General features: G+C 34.7%; 1 protein-coding gene across 2 annotated transcripts in view; it reads right to left on the bottom strand.

Moving 5' to 3' along the window:
- The window catches only part of LRRK2 (leucine rich repeat kinase 2), a 146,244-nt gene that overhangs the window by 81,754 nt on the left and 39,768 nt on the right, over nt 1–24,722 (bottom strand). For both annotated transcript variants that reach the window (XM_025402005.1, XM_025402006.1), the window contains exons 15-20: nt 17,350–17,494; nt 17,083–17,222; nt 14,068–14,196; nt 13,823–13,993; nt 8,391–8,649; nt 4,710–4,898 (exon numbers count right to left, since the gene is read on the bottom strand). In XM_025402005.1, coding sequence (XP_025257790.1) covers nt 4,710–4,898; nt 8,391–8,649; nt 13,823–13,993; nt 14,068–14,196; nt 17,083–17,222; nt 17,350–17,494 — 1,033 coding nt within the window. The remainder of the gene's footprint in view (nt 1–4,709; nt 4,899–8,390; nt 8,650–13,822; nt 13,994–14,067; nt 14,197–17,082; nt 17,223–17,349; nt 17,495–24,722) is intronic.

Below are 24,722 nucleotides of genomic sequence, written 5' to 3'. Positions count from 1 at the left end.
AAGAATTTTAATAAAATAGAATTTATAATTTAGTAACAATTACATAATTATAAAGATTATTAAATTATCATAATTATCCCACTTTATATGTTTGTGAAATGTCTATTAGCACATTATTTGTACAAGCAGCATAGTGCATTTTATAATTATTTTATGTTAAAATTTCTAATGTTTTCTTTAAAAATACTTGAAGAGAGTTCTTTCAGGCATGATAGAGCAACAAATGTGAATGAACTTAACCTACTTACATAAACAACAAGAAAACTGGACAAATACATTAAATGACTGGATATAGACACTGGGCGACAGACAGCACAGGACTATGTAATACCTGAAAGAAGGGTAACAAATTATGTGAGCCCTATGATCACTCTGGTCTTCTGCTTGGAGACAAATTAAGGGGCATACACATAAGAAGAAATTTAAAGAGTCTCACGGCTTTCCTGAGATGAGGAGATAGACATCAACATTTATGGAGACTACAATAGCTGGGAGTTCTGGGGCAGTTACAGAAAAATAGCTCCAGTAATCTGCATATGGGTTTCTGGAAGATCTACACTAGAAATGTAAAAGGGATTCTTCCAGAAGAAGAAAATGATACTAACTGCAAACTTAGATTAACATAAAGTGGTTACTTCACTTAAAAAATTATTTTTTATATATAATCCTTAACATTTGCACAACAAACAGCAGAGCTTCAAAATATACAAAGCATAAACAGATAAAACTGAAAAGACGACCAACAAATCCTCAATTACAACTTCAATAGTTCTCTTTCAAATACAATAAATAGAAAGAAAAATCAGTAAAGTCACAGAAAACTTGAGAAATTTTACCAAACAATTTGGCCTATTGATTTGACCCAATAACAGATGAATATACTTTCTTTTCAGTTGCACATGGCACACCACCAAGACAGATCATATAATAATCCATAAAGCATGTTTCAATAAATATAAAAGGATAGAAATCATCAGAGTAGGCTGTCTGACCACAACAAAATTAAATTGAAACCAATAACCAAAATGTTATCCAGAAAAATCTCCAAATATTTGGAAAATAAATGACAGCCTTCTAAATAACTCATGAATCAAAGAAGTCACAAAGGAAATTAAAAATTTTTTAAATGAATGGAAAGATGACACATCAAAATACTGGGATGCAGTGAAAGTGATATTTATAAGGACATATATAGCCTTAAATAAATGTTTCTGTTACAAAATAAGAAGGTTCTAAAAACCAGAGTTCTAAGCTTCCAAATTAAGAATCTATTAAAAAAAGTCAATTAAAATGAAAATAAGTAAGGAAAGGGAACAATAAAGATAAGAACAAAAGTCAGTGAGAAAGTAACACAAACAATAGAGAAAATCAATAAAACAAAAATCTGATTCTTTGAAGAGATTATTAATAGGATAATTAAATCACTAACAGGATAATTAAATAATTACTATAAGTAACATTAAACAAATAAATTTGGCAACTTATATGAAATGGACATATTCCTTGAAAGTTACAAATTACTAAAACTGACTTAAGAAGTAAAAGAAAATTAAAATAATCATACATCTATCAAGGTTATTAAATTCATAAGTTTAAATCTCCTCCCCACAAAAATTTAAAACCTAGATGGCCTTTGCTGGTGAAGTCTATCATACATTTAAGAAGAAAACACCTTTACACAAACTCTTCTAGAAAATTGTGGAATGGGAAACACTTCCCAATTCATTTCAAGAGGCCAGCATTACTCCCATAATTACAAGGAAGTATAAAACTACAGACTAATATCTCTCACAGATGCAAAATCCCTTTTTTTTTTTTTCTTGAGACGGAGTCTCGCACTGTGGCCCAGGCTAGAGTGCAGTAGCATGACCTCGGCTCACTGCAAGCTCCACCTCCAGGTTCATGCCATTCCCCTGACTCAGCCTCCAGAGTAGCTGAGTCTACAGGTGCCCGCCACCATGCCCAGCTAATTTTTTGTATTTTTAGTAGAGATGGGGTTTCACTGTTAGCCAGGATGGTCTTGATCTCGTGACCTCATGATCTGCCTGCCTCGGCCTCCCAAAGTGCTGGGATTACAGACGTGAGTCACTGTGCCCAGCCAGATGCAAAATTCTTAACAAAATTTTAGAAAATAAAATTTAATACTATATAAAAAGGATAATGTACCATAACCAAGTGAGATTTACTCCAGGAATGCAAGTTGGTTTAACATTAGAAAATCAGTCAGTGTATTTGACTATATTAACAAAATATAGGTAAAAAATATGAATACCTCAGCAGATGCTGAACAGCATTTTTCAACACCTATTAATGATTAAAAAAAAAAAAGGCTCTCCAGAAATGACTAGGAAGAAGCTCCTTCAATTTGATGAAGGGCATCTATGAAAAATAACAAATAATGTCATAATTAGTGATTAGAGACTGAATGTTTTTGCTCTAAGTTTGGAAACCAGGGAATGGTGCCCAGTCTGACCGATTCTATTCAACATAGTACTGGAGGTCCTAGCCAGTGCAATATGACAAGAAAAAAAAAGGAGACATAAATATTAGAAAAGAAAAAGCAAATCTGTCTTTACTACTAAATGGTATAATTACGAACAAAGAAAATCCTGTGGAATCTATAATAAGGTACTAGAAAACTCATAAGTGAGCTTAGCAAGTTTACAGGATAAAAAATTCATGTACTAATAAATGAATTGTATTTCTATATATCAGCAGTGAACTCCTGGAAATTAGAATTCAAATACAATACCATCTATAACAGCATCAGAAAACATCCAATACAACACACTGTTAGAAATTTTAAAAGACTAATTGAACTATATATCACATTAATATGTCAAAAGACTCTTTATTAATATATTAGTTCCCTCAAATTGATTTACAGATATAATCTATAGAAATTATTTATGTATTAATTATATGGTATAGATTATATTAACATTACAGGTAATATGATTTAATTTATAAATTAATTCTATATAAAATCTAAATATGGACTTAATTACAATAAAAATCCCAGCATAAAGTTAGTTGATTCAAAATTTATATGGAAATGCAAAGAATCTAGATTAATAAGAACAATTTTTTTAAAAGAACACCAGAGGACTTGGATTACCTGATTTCAAGACCTGCTAGTAAGCCAGAGTAATCAAGACAGTGTGGTTTCGGCATAAGAATAAGGTATAAATCAGTGGCACAGAATAAATAATGCTAAAGTAGAACCATACCTAAATAGTCAATTAAAGAGAACAAAGCTTCCATTAATTCAATGAGGAATTATACAGTATTTTCAACAAGTAATGTTGGAACAACTGGATATCCACATAGAAAGAAATAAGTGTCAACCCTTCATTGACACGTCACACACAAAAATCAGCTTAAAATGTTTTAGACCTAAATGTTAAAGCTGAGATTTTAAAACTTCTAAGAGAAAATATAGAAGAAAATCTTCACAAATTTAGGCTAAGAAAAGGTTTCTTAAGTGGGATAGAAAAAGGACAAACCATAAAAGAAAAAAACTGGAAAACTGCATTTCACCAAAATTTAAAACTTCTGTTTTTTAAAAATAATAGAATTAGTAAAATGAGAAGACAAGCTATGACTGGGAAAAAAATATATGCAATATATACACCTGTCACAACTTCTATCTAGAATATACAAAGAACTTTTATGTAATTGTAGGACAACCCAATTAAAAGCAAAATACTTCAACACTTCACACAAAAATAAGAATGGCCAATAAGAACATGAAAATGTCCTCTATGTAATTAGTCATTAGGGAAATGAAAATTACATCCAAATGAATTAAATCTCCACTAGAAGAGCTAAAATTAACTTGAAAATACCAAGTACTGACAAGGATGTAGAGCAACCAGAATGCTCATGTATCGCCGGCGGAGGTAGAACATAGTACAACCACTTTGGAAAATAGACACAAAAGAGTACTTACTGTATGATTCTATGTACATAAAATTAGAGAAAACATTAATCTACAGTGTCAGGAAGCAAATGATTGCTAAGGGGCAGGGGCAGGGGAAGGGGACGGTTTCAGTGAAGAGGCACGAAGAAACTTTTTTGGATGATGAAAATATTGCATAACTTAATAGCGATGATGACTACATGAATATGTTAATTTTCAAAGCACATGAAAATATATACTTAAAGTGAATGCATTTTATTTTATATAAATTATATATGTATATAAATCACTACACTTGATTTTTAAAAATGGTTTGACTTGAGACACAATATCTTGGAACAACTCTCATTTTTTGCCCTCTCAAATATCCTTATTCTATCAACCAATGTTTTCAATCATACTATATTAACAAAAAAGTCCCTCACTCCATTTTTACCAAACATCTTATTAACATTACTACCTTTAACAAAGTTAAGGAGCTTACACAAGCCACAAAAGGATTTAGTCAGTGTCAGAGTGTAGAATCTCGTTCCAGTCTAGTCAGAGTTTATTTCCTGGAATATTAACCATTAACCAATTAGTCAGAATAACATTTAGAAGCACAGAGACACACTTCCTTGAAACATCACTTTGACCAATATTAGTAAACCTAACCGTTTGTGGTGATAAACACATTTCTACTTAAGTTTTTCCAAATGATTTAAGTCAGGTTTTTGTCTCGGGTCCTATCGTTCAATGTCAGTATGTAAATATAAAACATAAAGGGATTTCTTTTTATAATAAATACCTTCACTATCTAGATCATCACTTGGAGCAAAGACACTGTCCATAGAAGAGTCAGGAATAAAGGTCCATTCATCAAATTTAGACAGCACATCTTCAGAAAAATTTCCATCACTGCCTGAGGCTGCTCCTTCTTCCACAGCACTTTTCATCTGATATCTGATCACCATTCTTGCTAGTGTAGATGCTATATCTGAAAATAAAGAGATGCACCAGGAACTTAGAAATCAACAATTATGCAAAAATAAACATATATAGGACCAAAGTTCTTATGTATTCCTATGCTTCTAGAGAAAATTTCTATTTTTCCTTCCAAAGTCACCTTACACTAGTGATCCTGAATAATTAGCAGGTGGCAGATCATATTTTTTTAAAAAAACATAACCATGTATACAATGCTTTGGTATAGATAGCAAAATTGAACCTCTATGGAACTTTATTCAGGAAAAGGCCTAGGCTTTGAAGCCAGACAGGCCTGTGTTCAAGTCATAGAAATGCCATTTGTGAGTTATATAAGCTCCCTGGGTGTCAGTGTCCTCACCTGGAAAATGAAGATGATAACATACACAGCATATGGTAATGGAAAAGAGTAAATGAAACCATGCATATAAAATGTTTAGCACAATGCATAGAACACATAAAATACTAAATAAAGGATGTTGTTATTTTTATAAAGTTTGCTGAGTGATTCATTATGACTATTGGGAAATTTGATGGAATTTCAAAATTAACATTCTTCTCACAACTTCATTACATTATATATCAGCTCTACTATGAAAAATAAGTTGACAGAGTCCTCATTGTCCTACACACAGCCAGGAAGATTTCTTCAAATATTACTACTGTAATTACTTCAAATATTACTACATGATACAGTGGTAATTTTCAAAGCACATGAAAATATACACTTAAAGTGAATGCATTTTATTTTATATAAATTATATATGTATATAAATCACTACACTTGATTTTTAAAAATGGTTTGACTTGAGACACAATATCTTGGAACAACTCTCATTTTTTGCCCTCTCAAATATCCTTATTCTATCAACCAATGTTTTCAATCATACTATATTAACAAAAAAGTCCCTCACTCCATTTTTACCAAACATCTTATTAACATTACTACCTTTAACAAAGTTAAGGATACCACTGTAACATGTAGTACAATATCCAGTGATGAGTTGGTTAATGCAATGCTGGTTAGGCCTCCTACTGTAAAAAGGAAAATAAACCCTGGGGCTCAGAGCGTGGTGGGGGATCATTTGATATTACCGCCGTGAAGTGTAGCTCATCAGCTAAAAGACATTGACGCCAGTAGGAATAGCAATCATTATAGTAGCAGAGGTGAAGTACACTCATGTATCTACATCTATTCCTACTGTAAATATGTGGTAAGCCCATATGATAAACCCCAAGAAGACATTTGATACTGTGGCTTACACTATACCCATATACCCAAATAGTTCTTTTTTTCCAGAGTAATATGTTATGATATGGGAAATTATCCCGAAGCCCAGCAGGATGAGTTCACACACATATATGTCACTCAGGCAAATACTACCTGAAAAATGTTTGAAAGCTATGACCCAAAGTGTTCTTTACTCAGACCAGCTGCCAATGAAATCATGGTTATACCCTCCAATTAATCAAATGACATTACTGTGTTCTTTTAATTGGGTAAGATGTGTCAATGGTAAAAACTTCATACACAGCAAAGGGAATATAGTGAATGATAAATCTCCTCCATCCTTCTCCAATGGGCCCACAATTCCTCTCTATCAGACAGCGAAGATTAAAGTAAGCAGATTTTTGGCATGAGACTAGTTTAAGTAATGAAACATGGGATCTAACCATGTCTCAGTAATTTCCAAAGACCCCAGAGACAATCAGGGACCCCATTTCTGGAGGGTTTTATTTCATATTCAAACTTTTATAACTATCATATTCCAATTGCATTTCCATCAACATTAGTATAGTAAAAACACTGTTCTGTGCCTGTTTTTTGCCATGGAGTAATGTAATCTTTATCAGGACATTAAATTTGCTATATTTTTTTTTCCTCAATGATTGCAAAGCATTCCACTACATGAATGTACCATTATTTATTTGAATAGTTCCTTTTGAGGAATACTTAGGTTTTTCCCTACTCTTTTGCTATTATAAACAATGTTTTAATGTGCATTTTTGTACATAATTTTTTGTGCACATTGAGAATGTCTGTATCATAGATTCCTAACAGTACACTGCTAGGTCAAAAAAGTATGTTTGTATATTAAAAAATATTAGTGGATATTGCCAAATTGTCCTCAAAAGAGGACAATTTAAATTCATATCAATGTATGAAGCATGTTTCCACATATGCTTAGCAACATAATGTATTACATAATTTTTATTTTTGCCAATATTAAATGTTTAATTCTAAATGATAATCTACTATGTGCAAAGCACTCGTATCAATGGTAAGGTTACAACCATGAACAAAACTGACATTGACTTCATGGTACTAACAATCTACCAAAAAGTAGATAATAAAAATGAAAAATTAAATTATATAATGTGGTGAATGGTAGTATAGGTGAGAAATAAGGTGCTATAGGGTCATGTAAGAGGACCTTCCAGACTGATGATGGTGCTGAGACAGGAAGAATGAAGAGACAGCCAGGTGAAGACAGAATTTAGAGTTAGGTAGAGAGAGTAACAATGGAAAAAGACTGGAAGTAAGGGTACATGAAGTGTTTGAGAAACCGAGGAAAATTCAGCCTGACTGGAACTTTTGGAGCCTACTGAGAGGTTGGAAACCTTGATGTATAAAGGCACCAAATTGCATGGACGGGTACTTTACTCTAGCAGCACTCAGTTATCTTGGTGAAAGTGAGGGAAAAAGTAGACTGGTAGACTGACCAAAACTGGTGTTTTGCTATTGAGTGCATCATAAAAATGAGAGAAGCAAACATGCTATTTGCAAGATGGTCCTAAAGGTGTTGAGTCATGGAGTATCATGACCATGGGGAAGGAGATGGGCATGAGACTAAATTAACATAGGAAAAGCTGGGAGCTCACACGCTAAAAACACATTTAGTGTGAACAAATGAAAGAGCTCAAAAGACAAAAACAGTGTCAGAGGATGGCAACTTACCATCAATACACATAATATGTACAAAATACATATGAGCTTGAATGTATAAAGAAAATGCATTATCAATTGAAATATATATATGCTAAGTTAAAAATGCCAAGTGAATATGTGTGTATGCTTTTACATACATTTGAATGCATAGGTACATGTAAGCATACAAAAAGTTAGGAAAAATATCCGTTTTAATTACTTAAAAGGGAAAAAATAAGTTATTTTTATTTTCTTTTTTATAATTTTATATTTTTTTAAAAAAACAAGGATGCTTTACTTTAAAAATAAAAAAGGACTATATTAAAAAGTAGCTCTTCAAAAAGCTTCCGCTATTTTGCTCTAATTTTATAAGTACCTATTTGCTCCTATTTGCTATCTCATAAAGAACTTAAATACATCATTTTGAAGTATTTCATAGCCAAAAAAATCCAAACCTTTGCAATATTTTTGGCTTAAGGTCCTTCAAACTGGCATGAATAACCACTAAAAGACTAGTGACTTAAAAAAATACTATTAAAAATAAGAACTGTCAAAAATATTCTCCTTGTTACTTACTTGTTTGTTTCCTTAAATTAGAAGTCTTATCTGGAAATAAAGGACCAAGCCAGGAAGGTTCAACTTTTCCTATACAAAACCCTCCAAGGCAAATGCTATTGTTGGCCATGTCCAGGGCCAGCCTCCTTAAGAGCAAGCTGATGATCTGGCTGTCGCCTTTCCCAATGCTTATTGTCAGCGCTTTTCGTACATCTTGTTCACGAGATCCACTATTCAATAAGAGTTCCACCAATTTGGGACTGCTCTCTTTCTCACATACCTGTTAAAGAAAAAAAATTAAGTATATTAAAAATCTATAGTTTTCTTCTTTTTAAGAGACTGGTAAATCAAACGTCATGTGATTTTTCTCTACATCTCCAATTTGGAATTAAACAAAATAAAATAAGACAAAACTGATCCTTGAATAGATTGGGAAAATAAGATGATATTAATGCCATAACTGTCAGAATAGCATGAATAATCTGCCACATGGCAGTCAGTTATCCATGAAAGAGACAATATTATATGGAGACAAAGTTCCATAGGCTTGGCATCAAGATCTCTGTTTACATCCAGACTCCAACAAGTATGCACATTGCTTACACTTTCTGAGCTTCTGTCTTCTCACTGTAAGATATCTGGGAAACCAGTACCTTAACACAGTAAATACTACTGTCCTGTCTTTATCTGTGACATAGAATAACTAAATGAGGACTTAGCTATTGTAAAATTTATTAATGCCACACGCAAACGACAATCATTACTCGTGTCTGGTTTTCCTGATCTCCTCAGGACAAGCATCTGAATTTCCTCAAAGATATACCTTGTCTCTCAGTCCTCAACCTTCCTCTGAATGTTATGTTTTCAGAGCATGTGCTCAGGGTGGGTTAGCACGCGAGGTGCTACAAAAACTAGAACAACTCAGCAAGCCCGGAGAAGCCTTAGCAACCTGCAGCACTACACACTGGCCCTACTCAGGAAGAGCTTTGGAAAGGAGCTAGACGTTAGCAAGGAGCTATCAACTAGAAGACAAAAATAACAGGTAATAGAAATAATATCCATCAGTTACTGTGCCAAATTCTGTACACATGTGATTTCTAATCTTTAAAAAAAAAAAAAATCTTATGCCATAGCAATTATTTCTCCCACCTAATAGATGAGTATTTAGAAAAGATATATAATTTGTCCCGTAAAGCTGGCAAGCAACTGAAACTTGGATTTGAAGCCAAATCTGCTGGCTTCAAAACCTGTGCGACTTTCATTACCCAAAATTAAACATTAAAAAAGGAAAGAAAAGAAGACCCAAAGATCCAGGGTACCAACTCAGAGGAAAAAGATGTTGGGGACAATTCTTGAATTTTCTAGGATCAAAGTGCTTCCAAGGGATTTAAGGGGACATTCATTCATGCGGTTGGAAGGCACCAATTAAATGCCCACCAGTCTCCAAGTACACTCACCTTCAACCCATACTCAAAGCACTACAGAGCTCTGATCAAGTCACTGTCCTCTTTAAAAGCCTAAAATGCCACTGCTCCGGACATTCTTCCAAACACAGCATGTAATTTTTCAAACCTCATTATCTTTTGTGCTATTTCTATTACCCCAAATGCCTTCCTCTACTCTTCACCCAGCAAAAAGGTGTTCATTCTTGAAGAATTGGGTTCAAAATTTCTTGTGGAGAAGTCCTTGCTACTAACCTCTCAGGCCAAACACACTATTTCCCCTCCTGGCTCCCATCCATTTCATTTAATGTAGCACTGAGCAAACAAACATACACACCCATCTGTTTTCTTGCTAGAATGCAAAGGCCTGTACATTACTGCAATTCAACTTGTATTCCTGAAGCCTAGCACAACACCTAGGACGTATATTTAATTTAAGTAGCAAATTACTAAAATCCTCTTTAAGGGCTCACAGCAAAATTAAAAGGAAGGAAGGTGAAAGATGAAGGAGGGAAGGAAGGAGGGAAGGAAGGAAGGAAGGAAGGAAGGAAGGAAGGAAGGAAGGAAGGAAGGAAGGAAGGAAGGAAGGAGGGTGGGGAGGGGAGGGAAGGGAAAAACTCACAAATGCCTTCTCCTGTAGCCCAGTAACTTTTTTTCTCTAGGATAAGCCACTCACTCCTTACTTTGTACTAAGGTGATTTATGTTTTATTCTCTTGTCAATGTCCCAACACATACAGACCTATAAACTTCTTGAAACAGGAAACCCCTTATATATTCTCTATTAATTATCTAGCACTGTGCTCTGCACATGTTTGTGGAAGGAATTTTCCTTGGAGGATCCAAACTATCCAAGCTGACTTTAGGCATATGGGTGCCATGAAGAGAGAGATATATAAGAAAGGAAATCTGAGAAAAGAAATAAATGCCAGCAAAAATAAGAATTAATTTCTTTAAATCCTACAGAGTCATTCTCTTTAGAATATTCACACATTTATGAAAGTAATTTCAACTTCATGACAGGAAAATACTACTGCTTACAGATATTTATTTTCACATTTAAATAATAATGAAGAAAATTCAGAATATAATAACTAAAGATTATCAAAAGCATAATTTCTTATCCCTGCAATCTTTCTCTGATCATCTAATTTATAATAAATGCAGCACATTATCAAAATCAAATTATTTAAACTGTTATTTTAGAGTAAATGAACATCACTACCACCACTACCATGAATCTGCTGTGTAGCCAAGAAATCAAAGCAGGCACTGTGGAGGCAGATTTTGCACTATTTACCAGGAGCTTGTTCTTAGGCAAGTTATTTAATCCCTCAGTGCCTCAACTTCTCACTTGTACAATGGGAATAACATTAGAACCTACTGGACCTATTCATAGGTTGTCGTTAGGATTAAATTGTGTAAAGTATTTGGAGCAGTGCCCAGCTGGTAATGCATATGATGGAGGTGTTTGGTTTTATTGTTTTTTTGTTTGTTGGTTAGTTGGTTGCTTTTGTCATCAAGGTTGGAGTACAGTGGTGCAATCATAGCTCACTGCAGCCTTGACCTCCTAGGCTCAAGTGATCCTCCCGTCTCAGCATTCTTATGTTATGTTATGTTATGTTATGTTATGTTATGTTATGTTATGTTACGTTATGTTGAGACAGGGTCTGGCTCTGTTGCCTAGGCTGGAGTGCAGTGGTGCAATCTCAGCTAACTGTAACCTCAACCTCCCAGGCTCAAGTCATCCTCCCACCTCAGACTCCCAAGTAGCTGGGACAATAGGCAGGTACCACCATACCCAGATAATTTTTTGACTTTTTGTAGACATGGGGGTGTAACTACGTTGCCCAGGCTGGTCTTAAACTCCTGGGCTCAAATGATCCTCCCACCTTGACTTCCCAAAGCACTGGGATTACAGGCATGAGCCACTCTGCATGAAGCTAGGACTACATGTGTGTGCCATCATACATGGGTTTTTGCTTGTTGTTTTGTTTTGTAGAAATGGAGTCTCACTATGTTTCCCAAGTTGGTCTCTTAACTCCTGGCTCAAGTGATCCTCCCACCTCAACATCCCAAAGTGTTGGGATTACGGATGTGAACCACCATGCCCAGCCTCTTATTATTTTTATTCAGACTTCACTATACTTTTTCCACTGTGATTTGATAAGTTTTACCTTGAGGTTTTTATCCATGCATTTGCATATCCAGTATTAACCTTTCATATTATTCTCCACCAGTCATGTACATTCCATTATTAAATTTTCTGCAGAAAGCCTAACACAACTCCACCCGTGCACTAGATACTCCTTCAACATGCAACCTCTTGGTAAATGAATAATCTTCATTACCTTATTTTGCTCTGGCACAAATAAGGTACATACAATAAATTCATCCACAAGATTTAATCAGCAGTTATTATTTGCTAGGTATAAATAACTTCTGACAACTGGGATAAATTCTTTAAGTCTAATACATAATCCTTGGATTTAAGATTTTGTTTTGAAAAGATAAAAATAAGCATATGAAGGCCAAAAGAATATGGAAAGAGAAATAAAGTAAAAATCCTGTTGTATAGGAAGATTTGGATAAATGGAAAGAAGAGCAGAAATGATTTCCTGTGGGGAATGCAGTAAAGTTGTATCAGGTGCTTTTAGGTATGTTGTTTCCTTAATGTGGACTTAGAAGGGGAAGTTTCTTTTTAGTTCTTTGCTATTTTCAATTAACATTAATGCAATAATCTGCATGCAAAAGATGCACCATAAAAATGTATTAAATTATTGATGGAAAAATTTAATTATCTTTAATAAAGTAGAACTACTATTTTAATTTTTGCTTGCTTAAAAGAAATTTGACTAAATTTAAATAATTAGATTGTTTATGTGATTTTAATACATAAACATAATGGTGCATGAAAATGGGTTCCACGTTCTGTTTCTTTTTATGTTGATTACTAATTAGTATTAACTTAATCTTAACAGTCAACAAATTGACTTCAATTCATAGGCAAGTGGGATATTAAATACAGTAAGGCTTAAAAAGTAAATTATTGGCAAACGTAGTACTTTACTGATTATTTACTGATAATAATACTGATTAAAAATACTGAAATTTAATATTTGTTAGAAATGTTAAATTTCTAGAAAATAGACATAGTGCTACCTGAATGCTAGTATAAACTCTAACACTTATACAAATAATACAAATCTGAAATACAAGCAATGAACTTAGTATTTATTGAATACACACTATATGTAAAGTAATCAGCTAGATAGTCTGAATCATACAAAGATGAACACTATACATGGTTATTTTCACACAACTCACCAAGTACACAAGAGATATGTATATATTTTCATGAACTGACAGAAGAAGTAAATCTTAATTTTGTTTGGAGGTATGGGGAGGGCTTTATTAAAGAAAGGCAATTTGAATTATATTTTGAAGGAAGAGCAAAACAATCAGACAGATATATGTTTGCATGGTTCAGGAGGGAAGAGAGAAGGAAAGAAAGACCACACTACTACACAACTTTGGCCAACAGCAACTCATGTCAGTGTGAATGGCACCCACAAAAGTGTGACATTCACAGCCTGCATAGCCATGTGTGGTAGCCCTCAGAGGAGAACTTTGTAGGCAAAGAAACTAAAACCATGGAAAAAAATGGTTAAAAAATTATCAAAATATTAGAACTATGTGTTATGTGGAGTGTATCTGGAGAACAAGTTGTAGAGATGCCTACTAAGGGACCCATTTGAAAAGTTATTTATCAACTTAACAACATAAGCCAACAGATGAAATGAAAGATTAGACTGGATAACACCTAAAGGACCCTATTACTTCTGGAATTCTATAAATCTAAATCCCTACTACAAGATACAAGCAATTACAATAAACTGGTAAATTTCCGTAGTGAAGAATAATATGATGTAAGTAAGAGATACACAGCGGCAGGGCTCTTACATTTGATAAGAATAATGAGCAAAGACACAAGTGAGGCCTTTAATATTTACCTGACAAATTAAAGAAGTTCCCTCCTTTGCTTGATTGGCATCTGCTCCTAATAGAAGCAAGCATTCAACCATGATGCTGTTATTCTGATCACATGCTCTCTCTAGCATCACATTTTTTAAGTCATCATCCATAGCTACTTTTGCAAAACACTTGCAACAGAGGTTTAGAAACTAAAAAGAGTGGAAATGAGAATTAGAGTCAGATAAATACATAACATTTAGGATGCAAGTGGAAAACATTGTACCTGTTGATCCTTTTGTTCCATGATACTGGAAGACATTTGATGGAATATTACTAAGTCAAACGAATGATGCACCAGCAGCTTAGAAAAAGATGCTGACAATTTGAGGATTGCTAAGATTGTCTGAAATCCCTAAAAGTATAAGAAAAAAATAATAAACTAAGCAATTATAGGCAAAAAGAATAAACAGTATAAAGCAGAGAGTTTGTATATGAAACAATACCTAGGATGTTCATTTAACTATAGATATACTGGGTTGGTGCTTGAAAGTATTTATCCTGTAAATAAATACTCCCTCTCTCTCTCATGACTAAGAAATATAGCAGGTACAAAGAATAAAATGCTAGTTAACCATCCAGTAGCAAAGCAGAAAAAAGAACTAATCCCCTCAAATTTGGTTTTCAAAGATGCTTGTCTAAAGCCATAGTTGTAGGATGAAACCCAGATATTAAACAGGATTAAAACAGTTGGATCAGCAGAGCTACACATCCAAATAGGAAAATAGAGTAAAAATTTTTATTATAATATGAATAGTAGGTTCTCTAGAGAGCCTAGCATATCCCCCAACTTTCTGTGCTGTCTTCTAAAATGTTTACCTCAAAAAGGCTAGCGTGGACTCTTAGGTTTCATTTATGTTGAGTGTAACAGAGAAGCACTGAGGGCACTCTGAGGATTACATTATAATAATAAGTTATTTATAAAGAACACCATTACTTTTTCAGAACCACCTTAAGCACATCCCCAGAGTCTGTCCTCTTCACCCATGTGATGTTTTAATGAAAGATTGGGATTTGACTTTAGTATTATTTAGTTTGGGTAAACCCAAAGATCACCTTAACTTTTTAACATTTTATTACCTCTAAAATTACATATTAATAAAATTTGCCAGGCACCGTGGCTAACACCTATAATCCCAGCGCTCTGGGATTGCTTGAGCCCAGGAATTTGAGACCAGCCTGCACAACATGGCAAAATCTTGTCTCTATGAAAAATATTTAAAAATTAGCCGTGCGTGCACCTGTAGTCCCAGCTACTCAGGAGAATGAGATGGATCACTTGAGCCCACCCAGGAGGGTGGGCCCAGGAGGCAGAGGTTGCAGTGAACCGAGATTGTGCCACTGCACTCTAGCCTGGGCCACAGAGATCCCATCTCAAAAAAATTTAAATTAAGTTAAATCATCTAAATATTAAAATTATTACTTCAAACTCTTATGATACTGAGTTTCTACAAATACGAATATTTGATAAGCAAAGTAGCCTTAATTTATGTATGTCTGAGGGACAGGTGGTCTACCTGCCTCTAGAGCCAGAGGTCCCTGAAAACTAGTGAATGCTGCAGCAGAGCAGGTCATGCAAATGTGCAGAAAGTACATCAATCGAATTAAAAACTTTTAAACACTGAACTGAAGGCTGGGTGCAGTGGCTCATGCCTGTAATCCCAACACTTTGGGAGGCCGAGGTGGGCGAACCACTTGAGGTCAGGAGTTTGAGACCAGCCTGGTCAACACGGCAAAACCCCTCTCAGCTAAAAATACAAGCATCAGCCGAGCGTGGTGGTGCACACTTGTAGTCCTAGCTACTAGAGAGGCTGAGGCAGGAGAATCGCTTGAACCCGGGAGGCGGATGGCGCTGTGCACTGAGATTGTACCACTGCACTACAGCCTGGGCAACAGAGTGAGACCCTGTCTCAAAAAATAAAATAAAACACTGAACTGGACAAATAAAATATGTTGGCAGGACAGATTTAGTTCATAACCTCTACTGTAGAGATTCTAAAATTTATGCCTAGATGAATTAATCCAGAGTGACTGAGAGTTCCATACCTGCATAAAATCCTTTCCTTTCCCTAAGATTACTTTTAATCAATCCTATCTTGCTCTAATCAGCCTATCCTGAGGCACATTATGAAAAGCAGTTATAAAACACATTGTTGTTATTAATGTAAGAATTTTGTATGTTCTTAACTTCATAATTTTTTAAAACACTTTACACACATTCTCTCATTTACTGACGGTGTCTGTGCAAAGATTAGAGACCAAGTATTTTTATTCCTGGTCAATGCTGCCAGTTACAAAAAATATTTCCTGAGTCGGCTGGGTACCTTGGCTAACGCCTATAATCTCAGCACTTTGGGAGGCTGAGCAGGACAGATTGCTTGAGACCGGGGAGTTTGAGACCAGCCTGGGAAATATGGTGAAACCCCATCTCTACAAAAAATACAAAAGTTAGCCAGGAATGGGAGTGCATGCCTGTAGCCCAAGCTACTCAGGAGGCTGAGGCACAAGAATCATTTGAGCTCAGGAGGCAGAGGTTGTAAGGTTGTAGTGAGCTGAAATCTGCCACTGCACTCCAGCCTGGGTGACAGAGTGAGACCCTGTCTCCAAAAAAAAAAAAAAAAAAATTCCTTAGTGTAGTTTATGAAAGTTGCAAACTCCACAACTAAGACAGAAACTCTTGAAGAAAAGCTATTTGTTTTGCTAAAATTTAAAAAAAAAAAATTATTTCTTAATCTCCCCTGAACTCACTCTAGGCCAATATCTTGAATTCCTTATAAAGATAGTTATTATATATCATGTTTTAAATTTTGCTTGATGAAAAATGTTAAAAACATTTTTTCACTGCAAGGAAAAAAATTAACAAGTCAAATTATTAGAGGTAAGCAACCTACAATAAAACCCGGAGAGTGACAAACTTTGGAATATTTATAAATTCTATTTATCTAAAATCTAAGTGAATAAATTCAGCTCTAGCTGAGATTTCTAAGCACAGTCTCTGAACTTTTATGGGCAAGATAAATGGTGAATAAACATGCTGACTTTAGAGATTTAATAATGAAACACTGGATCTTTAGAGATTCAATCCAATTTTCTTTGCTTGTATAATTAAAATAACTACAAAATGATAAATGGTTTTCCATTAACTAGAATACCCCATTCATGCAAAGTGGGAATTACACAAACTGCTCCAAAAGTGAAATTTGCACAAGTTCCCAAGTTCTTTCCAAGATCATGCACATACTTCAGTCTGTACTTCAGCAACATCCTTAAATCGGTATAAGCTGGAAGCCAGAATTTTTGCCAGCAGATGTCCAGTTCCTATGCATAAATTCTTCTTTGTAATCAAGCATCCTATAAGACTTAAACCCAGACACTGAATTTCTAGAAGAAAAAAAAAAAAAGAATTGTTTTAAATCTCAAAACTGAAGAAAAATATTTACAGACATCCAGTCGCCAGCTAATGGCCTACAAAAATCTATTCTAAATCCAGAATTCAAATTGTACTGACCTTGGTCATCTGGATACATCTGCAGTGTGTGAAGCACTGAATCCACAGCACCTTCCAGGGATAACACCCCTAATGTATCAGTAAAATGTGCAATAGAAGAAATTACTTTTAATCCACATTTCTGAATCCCAGGATTTCCAATGAACTGAAATCAAAAGAATACTTGCTCTTAAAAATGAGATCTTAATACTTACCTTAGTTAAGACCAGTTATAGACTGACAAAATATAAATCAATTAATACAAACACAAATTAGTATCCTTGATTTTGTTTTCTATAATATTAATTATGTTTATGCATTATGAAGAATAAGAGTTAGCATTTTTACAATTAATGAGAGCTTGCTCTGTGCCAGGCATTGTAATAAATACTTTGTAGGCATTTTCTTTTCATAATCTCATGAAATCCATACTGATATCATTCCCATTAGAAGAAGAATTCACTGAGGGTTAGAATGGTTGAGAACTATTCTCAAAGTCCACACTAACTTAATAGTTAGTAAAATGTAATGACCAGTAAAACGCAATGCTGCCTCTCAACAAAGAAAATATTGATAATTACTCTTCACTGCAAGTTCTTTGCATGCCTTATTTCATTTATCTCCTCGACAGCTTCATGTAATAGGTTTGCCAAACTTTGAAGATGCAGAAGTAAGAGCTCAAGTCACAGAACTAATACGCACTGGGCCTGGGACTTGAATATAAATGTTTCCACCTTAAAAGCCCAGGATCTTAATTACAACATCATCCAACCTCTTTAATCTGAATTTCCTCCAGATGCTTTGACATTATAAAGGTATTTTAATACAGGTCACTTCTTTGTCCAGACCATCCTACTCATCAACCAAGAAGAAAATGCAACATACATCTAACTCTTATTCTGGTCATCTCTGCCTTTTCACACACAAGCAATACGCTCCAAACATCTACCTTGGTGTGAATGCTCAACTCATAGCTTTTCTTTCAAAAATTATAATGCCATCCTTCCCAGGAATTTTGCTTTCATTTAGATGATGTTTTGCAGACACTCGTTTCATGGTACCTCCACTCCAAAGACGTGATGGCCTCCACCACAGATAATCCAAAGAGCTGAAATAGCTTCAAGCCGGATGTCTTTGACCGAAATCTTCTGCCTTCCAAGCTTCCTCATTTCTGTAGTCTCAGTGAACAGATTTCTATCCCTTTCTCAGTCTAGTCCCCTAATGCCTCTCAATTATCTTTACTCATTATCTTCTTTACAGAGGCTGAGAAGTATCAGTTTCTCACCCTGTGTCCTTCTACTTCACACTTTAATTGCTCAGCTTGGACATCATTTCATGTATCATCTTAATAAGACACTGTCTCCCGTGACGTTTTTGTTTCCTGTCACTGTTTCGATAAGCACATCAGCTTGGAGGCCAATTAAATTTGGGTTTAAATTCTGTGAATCTGAGAACCATTAAATAAATCTGAGAACCATTAAATGAATGAAGTAACAATTACTCAGACAATGACTACTAAGAAGTGGTAAGTAAAAAGTGAAACTTCTATTCAAGAAATATAAAGAAATTCAGAGTCGTGCGAAGTGAAATTGGAAGGCTGGTTTGCTGTGTCTCAGCTCCCTCATCTCTAAAACAATTCTCCTAATGCAGGCTGTGATGGGGAGGAGATGAGATGGCTCTGTCCATGGAACAGACCTGGTGAGAGCAATCATCACAGGTCAGGCCTGGGGCTAAGCGCTGTCCTCAGAGATGAAAAACTTCAGAGTTAATGAGAGACTTTCCCTTAATCGGTCCTCTCTTTCCTCAAGTTACCACTTTTTCTTTATTTCTAAACTTATTAATAGAAAAGTCGACTCCCACTACCTCCACATTCGCCTTACCCTTTAATTTCCTATAATCAGACTTCTTTCCTAGCCATTCTGAACATAAACCAAAGAAAAAAATCTAATAACAACTTAATTGGTGCTTTTCACCCCTTAATTTCCATGACACAGTACCCCCCTAATTATTCTCAATCTTTAAAACCATTCCTTTACCCATCTTCTTTACGATCTCTTCTTTCACCTCCAAACCTTGCCCAAAGTTCTTTCTATTTTCTATTCACGGGTGGGATTTCACACACTAAGATGACTTCAGGTCGTAATAACAATAGCAATGACCACAATAACAATGCCAAAACCTATGTAGCACTCGCTCTGTGCCAGACATTCTTTTAAGTACTTCATATGTATTCACCTTCTTAATCCTCCCAAAACCTTTGTGATGTAGACACACTATTGTTGTCCTGATGTACGGATGAAAAAAATTGTGACACAGAGACATGTGAGCACACAAGTCAAAGCACAAGTTTAAACTCTCTAAAGTTCTAAGCCCAAATTTATTTTTGCTTGATACCAGTATCTTAAACTCAAATATTCAAGGCCAAAACTTAGTATCTTCTACAAAACAAAGTCAGATTGTCATTCTGAACTTTCTGTTTGATTAATAGGACCAACATTCCTGTTTGACAGGCAAGGCCAGCTTCACAGGTGTGTATTTGTACAATCATATACAGCTTCATGCTCAGAGAGCACTTGCTTCAATGCTCTGTCATCACCCTTGTAAAATCCTTAATAATTTTCAAACAAGGAGAGTGCATTTCCATTTTATTACACAATTACATATCCACTTCTGCTCCCAAGCTCAAAGCGTATCATAAGCTTCTTTTTATGTTAAAATTATATCAAATTGATATTTATAAAGCACCTACCTTTGTCCTTAATAGCTCTACCTCTAACGAGTTTCTACTCATTTACTGGTCCTTTTACCTGGAACTCCCCTAGGCTCTAACCATTTCAGTCCAGGTCAATGATGACTAATGACTTGTAACAGATAATCTCTGATTTGTCTATGCAAAAAGAGAATTCAGAGTATAAACTCATAATTTTAAATATGAGCATTTGATTTTTAATAGCTAAGTAAATGTTTAAAAATTAATATTTATATATACATATATGTATTATATAGGTATGACTATCGTGATATTTACAAACCCACAATAGAATTTCCTTCAGTTATCTAATGCTCCATCTTGCAATAGTAACGTATTGCACTGGTGCTCAAATAGGGATTAAAATCAATTTACTAGTGTCTACTTAGGAGGTGTTTTTCAAGTGAAACTCTGGAGATGCCAACAGAAGGATGGCAGCATCCTACCACCTATGCTTTACTACTCTCCAAGTTTTTTTCAGAGAATCCATAAATATTGAAATGGTTTCTCTAATGAGTGAGCTTGCCAGCTCAATGGAAAAATACTCACGCTGGCCTCTTTCCTAGCTACTAGGTAAGTAGATTAGCCAAAGAAAGGAAAACAGACTCACGTTCCCAGATAATTTGTGTTTTGTTTTCTCCCTTTATCCTTTTTTTCTTATAAATCCCATCTCTGATTTTGATAAATAAGCTAAATGTTTGGAATCATCTCCCTTGTCTACAAGTAAGTGGCATGGTGATAGTGTCGCTGGATTAGTCTTTGAAAAATTAAAAGATTAAGGCAAAAGAGATCCAACATCATATGACTGATAGCCTCAAAGAAGAGAGCTAAAATAATGAAAGAGAAAAATACAGATATTTAGCTGGTCACGGTGGCTCACACTTGTAATCTCAGCACTTTGGGAGGTCGAGGCAGGATTGCTTGAGTCAAGGAGTTTGAGACCAGCCTGGGCAACATAGTGAGACCCTGTCTCCACTTTTGTATTAAAAATAATAATAAGTAAGTATATCCAGTTCTACTTCCAAACTCAAAATGCACCACAGGCTTATTTTCACGCCAAAATTATATCGAATTGATATTTATAAAGCATCTATCTTTATCCTTAATATCTTTACTATGTATATGTATATGTATATGTAATATACATGTGTATAAAGATGCAACTCAATAAAACTTTCCAGGAAAAAAAGTTGAATGTATAGCTAGAATGAGAATACCATATCCCAGGACTAACATTGAGATATATCCTACTAAAGTGGATTGATTTCAAGAGAAAAAATTCTTTCAGCGCCAGGCAAAGAATCCAAGCACTTAACAGTAAGAAACAAATGAAGCTGGTCTCAGACTTCTCCACTAAAACATTCAGTACTAGAACACAGTGAAATGCCTACAAACACTTCAGGGAAAAAAAAAAACCACACAATATTTTACAACCAACATAACTTTTTTTAAGAGTGCAAAATTTATAAAGGCAAAAACAGCAACAATGAAATATAAACATTAGATATTCAAGGAATTAAACTTTTCTAAAGAAATTCAGACAACTAAAAGATGAATGGAAAAACAATAACAAAAGGACTTGAGATGAAGACTGCTTCCAAATAACTGTAGGAATAAGGTAAACACAAACTTAGAAAGCATAATTAGAAAGCTGAATATAAATATTATCTACTCTGCCAATGTGGAGTTAGTTTATTGAAAAAAAGTAGGTGGGAAAACAGGAGATATCAGAAGTGCAAATACTCTCATCTTATATAGCCAGGAGTCAAAAGATACTTTTAAATCTAATAGCAATAACATTAACATTTATTGAGTGCGTACTATGTGCCAATCATTATACTGACACTTCTGCATGAATTATCTTATAAAATCTTCAACAAGTCTAACTGAAAAATCAAGTTATTATCTCCATTTTATACATAATAAAATCAAGACATTAAGTACTTGTCCAGGGTGCATAGTCTGTAGGTGGTGGTGTCAGACTTAAATTCAGATATCTTAATTCCAGAAACCACAAACTTAGCTATTAGAAAATTTTACATAGCTAAAGCTATAAAAGCGAACATATAATTTGCTACAATTGGGTGATAAAAGCAAGGGAGAGAACATAAAGCAGTGGAAATATATTAATTTCAGCCAAAAGTGTGCATAAGGTGTCAACACACAGGAAGGAAAAAACGAATACCTGGGGAATACATTCATACACATAGAAAATTGAAGATTTTTCCAAAGCAGCACATTAGGAATCTCACCTCATTGTTTTTTAATATTTACGTAGGATGATATAATTTGGAAATGGTATAATTTATCTGATTAGTCTCTATTGATGGGTACTGCATTGTCAGGAAAGATTAAATTAAGCTGCAGTAACAATTCTCAAAATTTTATGGGGTGCAAAAATAATAAGCTCCATTATTGCTCATGCTACATATGTGTTGCAGGTCAGGAGGGGACTCTGCTTGTTGTAGTCCCTCAGGGACCTCCACTGACAGAGCAACTACTATCTCAAACACTGCAGGTCAACATACCTGAGACAGTGCTCCCTCCATTTACAACTCCCTGACCAAACTTAGTCACATGCTTCAACCTAACTACTAAATCCTATGCCAGAATCACCAGAAGGTGGAGAACTAAAAATATTTGGCAAACAGCATGAATGATTACCATGTAAGCTTTTAGTTTGTTGCCACATTTTTAATTACAAATCATGCCACAGTGAACATTCATGTCTAATAATCTTTCTGTACATGAGCAAGTATATCTGCATTAAAAATTCTTAGAATGAAATTGCTGATCAGAAAAGATGGCATTTTAATTTTGATAAATATTACCAAATTTCTCTCCAACAGGCTGTTTCGTTATCATTTACGTTAATAACAATTATAGTTGAAACTTTTAATGTGTACATATACCAACGTCATTATAGACCATAATCTCATCCATTGTAATTTGTTTTGGCAAAAGGAGTAAGATATTCAGCTTCCTTTGCTTTTCCCAAATGGCTGAAGAGTTAGTTGTTCCAATTACTCAGTTCCAAGTAACTGAGTAATCTATTTTCCTCCCAACAGTCGAGGAATATCATAACATTACAAATTTTTATTTAAGTCTATTTCCTGAGCCACCCTTATGTGGCACTGATCTGTCTCCTCTAGTGCCAGTATCACACCATTATAGTTACTAAAATTGTATAATACATTTGATTATCTTTTGGAGTTAGGCCATATGAATTAACACTCTTGTTTAAAATTCTCCTGATTGCTCATATGTATTAATTTTTTCATGCAAATTTTACACTAGCTTACTTAGTTCCAGAAAATACTATTGTTATTTTTACTAAGGGTTCATAAACATAGATCAATTTTCATTTTTAAAAATTTAGTCCTTTTATCAAAATAGAAGATGTATCTTTTCATATATTCAGCTACTCCTCTCTACCCCTAAGCTTCGTAGTTTTCTGTATATCCATCCTGTAAACCTTTTATAAATTTTACTTATATGCAATTTGTTGTTATTGTTATTGGTGTTGCTTTTGCAGATAAGCTCTTTTTTTGACTACTGAAATAAATATATTCAATATTTAAGCTGAGTATATTTTGCTTCAAGGTTTTTGTGAAGCTCACAAGTTCTCTGATTTGTGCCCATTTCATCTGAAGATTTGTTTTACTTTACTGGATTTCCTCACTGAAGAACACAGGAGTGTCACCACATATAAAACACAGATGCAGCCAAAATGTGTAGAGTCTATTTTCAGCTTTGCTCTCTGGAAACAATAATGGACAAATATATCTCTCTGGAACAGGTGATAAAGTCTTCATCTGTGGAAAAGCTAAAAGGATCAGGCATAAATGGAACATCGCTGTTCTAGACAGAGATTTTAACTTCAGCTTGAATTTTATTGCATTTTTATGTATCCAAACATGGATTCACTTTCATAAATACTCTTCTTAGTCTCTGCTTTATAAATCAGAGTTGAATCTCAAGTTCTACCTTATTTGGAACTCTGCTCTCCAAGTTTAGATGTATTAAAATGTAATTCATTTTATCGTGTCTGCAATATTTGGACCTAAAACCTCTGATGCTTTGTAATTACTATTCAGAGTAAGACATGCAATCACAGAATTTTGGAGCTACAGTAATCACTCTCATCTCTTAGAGCCATTTTTCTCAACCATGGTGAAGGATTAGGGGAATTACACTGGAGAGGTCTTTGAAATAAAATATTGTTACTTGTGTTTCTCCATGACCTTAACTCCCCACCTCTAACGATAATCAGTGCTGAGTGAAAGGCTGTGCGTCATTACTGAAGTACTGGCATGGGGGGAAAAGCAGCGTTCAACCATTTCTTCTCAGATGGAACAAAGCGATTTTCTCCACATCACAGTACTTACCTGCTCTCTTGGCTCCTGACTGCTGAGGTTACATCTCACTTAGGCTTCTCTAATAACTTTAGAGAATATTGGCTAACTGGAACCAGTTATATATATGGCTTTTTTGGTACCGCTTCCACTTTTCACCAACACCCACCATGAATAAAATTAACTGTTCCCTCCTCTATGTACTTAGACTATGTTCACAATGCTGGTATCCCTCCTAAGTGCTCGTGTAGAACAACTGATTTTATGCACAGTTGTTATTCCTCTAACAA

The sequence above is a fragment of the Theropithecus gelada genome, chromosome 11 (assembly GCF_003255815.1).
Source record: "Theropithecus gelada isolate Dixy chromosome 11, Tgel_1.0, whole genome shotgun sequence".
Taxonomy (NCBI): Eukaryota; Metazoa; Chordata; class Mammalia; order Primates; family Cercopithecidae; genus Theropithecus; species Theropithecus gelada.
This window is presented reverse-complemented; position numbering and strand designations above follow the sequence as displayed.